Source organism: Cebus imitator, unplaced genomic scaffold, assembly GCF_001604975.1.
Source record: "Cebus imitator isolate Cc_AM_T3 unplaced genomic scaffold, Cebus_imitator-1.0 Scaffold338, whole genome shotgun sequence".
Taxonomy (NCBI): Eukaryota; Metazoa; Chordata; class Mammalia; order Primates; family Cebidae; genus Cebus; species Cebus imitator.
Genome location: NW_016107653.1, coordinates 2,394,455 through 2,398,487, shown reverse-complemented (window position 1 = coordinate 2,398,487; position 4,033 = coordinate 2,394,455). Strand labels below are relative to the sequence as shown.

Below are 4,033 nucleotides of genomic sequence, written 5' to 3'. Positions count from 1 at the left end.
GCTGAGCTGGGATGGGCTGAGCTGGGCTGGGCTGAGCTGAGCTGGGCTGGGCTAGGCTGAGCTGAGATGAGCTGGGGTGGGTTGAGCTGAGCTGGGATGAGCTGGGCTGGGCTGTGCTAAGCTGAGATGAGCTGGGGTGGGTTGAGCTGAGCTGGGATGAGCTGGGCTGGGCTGTGCTAAGCTGAGCTAAGCTGAGCTGACCTGGGATGAGCTGGGATGGGTTGAGCTGAGCTGAGCTAAGCTGAGCTGAGCTGGGCTGGGCTGGGCTGGGCTGAGCTGGGCTGAGTCGAGCCGGGTTGGGTTGAGCTGAGCTGGACTGAGCTGAGCTGAGCTGGGCTGGGCTGGGTTGAGCTGAGCTGGGACGAGCTGGGCTGGGTTGGGTTGAGCTGTGCTGAGCTGAGCCGGGCTGGGCTGGGCTGGGCTGAGCCGAGCCAGGTTGGGTTGAGCTGAGCTTGGCTGAGCTGGGCTGAGCCGAGCTGAGCTGAGCTGGGTTAGGTTGAGCTGAGCTGAGCTGAGCTGAGCTGGGCTGGGCTGAGCTGGGCTGAGCCGGGCTGAGCTGGGCTGAGCCCAGCTGAGCTGAGCTGGGTTAGGTTGAGCTGAGCTGAGCTGAGCTGAGCTGAGCTGAGCTGGGCTGGGCTGGGCTGAGCTGAGGTGGGCTGGGCTGAGATGAGCTGGGCTGAGCTGAGCCGGGTTGGGTTGAGCTGAGCTTGGCTAAGCGAGGCTGAGCTGGGCTGAGCTGGGCTTGGCTGACCTAACCTAACCTAAGCTGAGCTAGGCTTGGTTTAGTTGAGTTGAGCTGACCTGGGCTGGGCAGGGCTGAGCTGGGTTGAGCTGTTCTGGGCTGAACTAAGCTGTGCTGAACCGGGCTTAGCTGTGCTGGGCTTGGCTGCATTGAGCCGAGATGGTCTTAGATTATCTGAGCTCAGCAGGGCTGAGGTTAACTGACCTGAGTTCATCTGTGTTGAGCTGGGTGAGCTTGGCTTTGCTGAGCTGGTCTGGGCTGGATGAACTGGAGGACATGGCACTGGGCCAGTCTTCATGGTCTTGTTGGACTTAGGTGGATAGCCTCAGCTGAGTCCACACTGCATTCCCCATCACTCCCGCCCTCCCTACACCCACCCCCAGGACTGGGTTGTCTGCGTGGGGAGACTTCAGGGTAGCTGGAGTGTGACTGTGCTCGGGCAGCAGAGGCTGGGTGGGGCACCCGCTCCCTGTTGGCTGCCTGTGTGTTGTGTGGCTCCAGGCTTCACATTCAGGAATGCAGCCTGGGCCCTCCAGCTGTGTGTGCTGGGAGTTGAGTGTGCAGCGCCTCTCTGCTGATGCCTCAGGGGAAAGCAGGCCTGGTCTGCCCAAGCCTGAGCCCTCAGCCATTCTGCGCAGGGAGCCAAGGGCAGGCAGGCCTCGGGCACGGCAGGGCAGCCAGATGAATGGTGGCAGGTGTGGCTAGGCCTGCTCCAGAAGACCCTAGGTTGGCCCTGGTGGTCAGCGCTGGGCCCTGCAGCAGGACAGGCTGAGGCGTGCAGCCCCAGCAGCCTTGGACAAGGATCCCAGGCCTTGCCACGGCCCCACCACCCTGTTAGCCGTGGCCATCTGGGCTCTGGAGGCCTGCAGGTGGGCTCGGCCTTGGTGGGGCAGCCACCATGGGATGCAAGTAGGGAGAAGCCACTCAGAACGCCGCTCGGCCGCAACAGACAGGGCGCCAGGAGACCGCGCCTCACCCCTCCCTTTCTGTTTTGTCCTGCGGGTCCTCAGGGACTGTGTCCGCCCCAGCCCTCTTCCCCCTCGTCTCCTGTGAGAATGCCCTGTTGGATACGAGCACAGTGTCCGTTGGCTGCCTGGCGCGGGACTTCCTGCCCGACTCCATCACTTTCTCCTGGAAATACAAGAACAACTCTGACATCAGCAGCATCCAACGCTTCCAATCACTCCTGAGAGAGGGCAAGTACATGGCCACCTCGCAGGTGCTGCTGCCTTCCAGGGACCTCATGCAGGGCACGGACAACCACGTGGTGTGCAAAGTCCAGCACCCTAAAGGCAGCCAGGAAAAGAACGTGCCTCTTCCAGGTGAGGGCCGGGCTCCCCCCAGCCCCGGGCAGAGCGGGTGTGGGAAGGGTGGGAGTGGGCCCCGGCTGACCCGTGTCCCTCGCTGCAGTGCTCATAGAGCTGCCGCCCAGCGTGAGTGTCTTCATCCCACCCCGCGACGCCTTCGCCGGCAACCCCCGCACCTCCAAGCTCATCTGCCAGGCCACGGGCTTCAGCCCCCGGCATATCGAGGTGTCCTGGCTGCAGGAGGGGAAGAAGCTGGAGTCTGGCTTCACCACCAGCCAGGTGGAGGCTGAGGCCAAACAGTCTGGGCCCACGACCTTCAAGGTGACCAGCACGCTGACCGTTGCCGAGAAAGACTGGCTCAGCCAGAGCGTGTTCACCTGCCGCGTGGATCACAGCGGCCTGGCCTTCGAGAAGAACGTGTCCTCCGCGTGCGGCACCAGTGAGTACCCTGTCCCCAAGGGCAGCGCCCACGGACACACGGGGGTCCACTCGGGTCTGGCATTCGCCACCCCGGACGCAGCCACCTGCTCCCTGAGCCTTGGCTTCCCAGAGCAGTCAAGGGCAGGGGCTCGGGCACAGGGCCCCTGGGCTGGGCAGAGGCAGGTGCTAGTCTCTGGGTGGGAGCCATGCCTCCACTCGCATCCACACCTGCTCCACCTCTGACACCTTTCTCTTGACTCCAGATCCAGCCACGGGCATCCGCGTCTTTGCCATCCCTCCATCCTTTGCCAGCATTTTCCTCACCAAGTCCACAAAGTTGACCTGCCTGGTCACAGACCTGGCCACCTACGACAGTGTGACCATCTCCTGGACCCGCCAGGACGGCGAAGTTCTGAAGACCCACACCAACATCTCTGAGAGCCACCCCAATGGCACCTTCAGCGCCACAGGTGTGGCCAGCATCTGTGAGGACGAGTGGAACTCCGGGGAGAGGTTCACCTGCACCGTGACGCACACGGACCTGCCCTCACCGCTGAAGCAGAGCATCTCCAGGCCCAAGGGTAGGCCCCTGTCCAGGCCCCGGTCCTGCACTCCACAGCACCCTCCCTCAGCCTGAGGGGCATAGTGAAGAGCGCCCCTCAGGCCCTTACTCACCACCTCTCTGCCCACAGGGGCGGCCCTGCACAGGCCCGACGTCTACTTGCTGCCGCCGGCCCGGGAGCAGCTGAGCCTGCGGGAGTGGGCAACCGTCACCTGCCTGGTGACCGGCTTCTCTCCCGCGGACATCTTCGTGCAGTGGATGCAGAGAGGGCAGCCTCTGCCCCAGGAGAAGTACGTGACCAGCGCCCCAGTGCCCGAGCCCCAGACCCCAGGCCTGTACTTCGCCTACAGCACCCTGACAGTGTCCGAGGAGGACTGGAATGCAGGGGAGAGCTACGCCTGTGTCGTGGGCCATGAGGCCCTGCCCAACAGGGTCACCGAGAGGACCGTGGACAAGTCCACCGGTAAACCCACCCTGTACAACGTGTCCCTAGTCATGTCCGACACGGCTGGCACCTGCTACTGACCCTGCCGGCCTGCCCACGGGCTCGGGGCGGCTGGCCGCTCTGTGTGTGCGTGCAAACTAACCATGTCAATGGGGTGAGATGTTGCATCTTAAAAAACTAGAAATAAAAAGATCCATTCAAAAGATACTGGTCCTGAGTGCGCGATGCTCTGGCCTGCTGCACTTCCTCTGCAGACCACCTTCCTCCACAGCCCCCACCCCGCCTCACCCACCTGCGTGCCCCAGTGGCTTCTGGAAGCTCTGAACACCCTGCAGATGCTCACCGCAGGCTGATCTCACACTCGCCATTCCTCCTACTGCTTCTTGAAACAGGGCTGAGAGCAAGGCCACATGAACACAGGCAGCACACATGCACATGTGTGGACACACGTGGACAGACATGGACACACACAGACACACAGGAACACACAGAGATGTGCTAACCCATGGGCACACACACACAGAAACATGGACACACACAGATACAGGGACAGAGAC

At 62.8% G+C, this 4,033-nt stretch overlaps 1 gene segment (V, D, J or C); it reads left to right on the top strand.

Annotated features, from left to right (window-relative positions):
- The window catches only part of LOC108287136, a 9,652-nt gene extending 5,969 nt beyond the window's left edge, over positions 1-3,683 (top strand). Inside the window, 4 exon segments of the C gene segment in view lie at positions 1,753-2,064; positions 2,153-2,488; positions 2,733-3,050; positions 3,162-3,683. Coding sequence covers positions 1,947-2,064; positions 2,153-2,488; positions 2,733-3,050; positions 3,162-3,556 — 1,167 coding nt within the window.
- Positions 3,684-4,033: the final 350 nt, after the last annotated feature.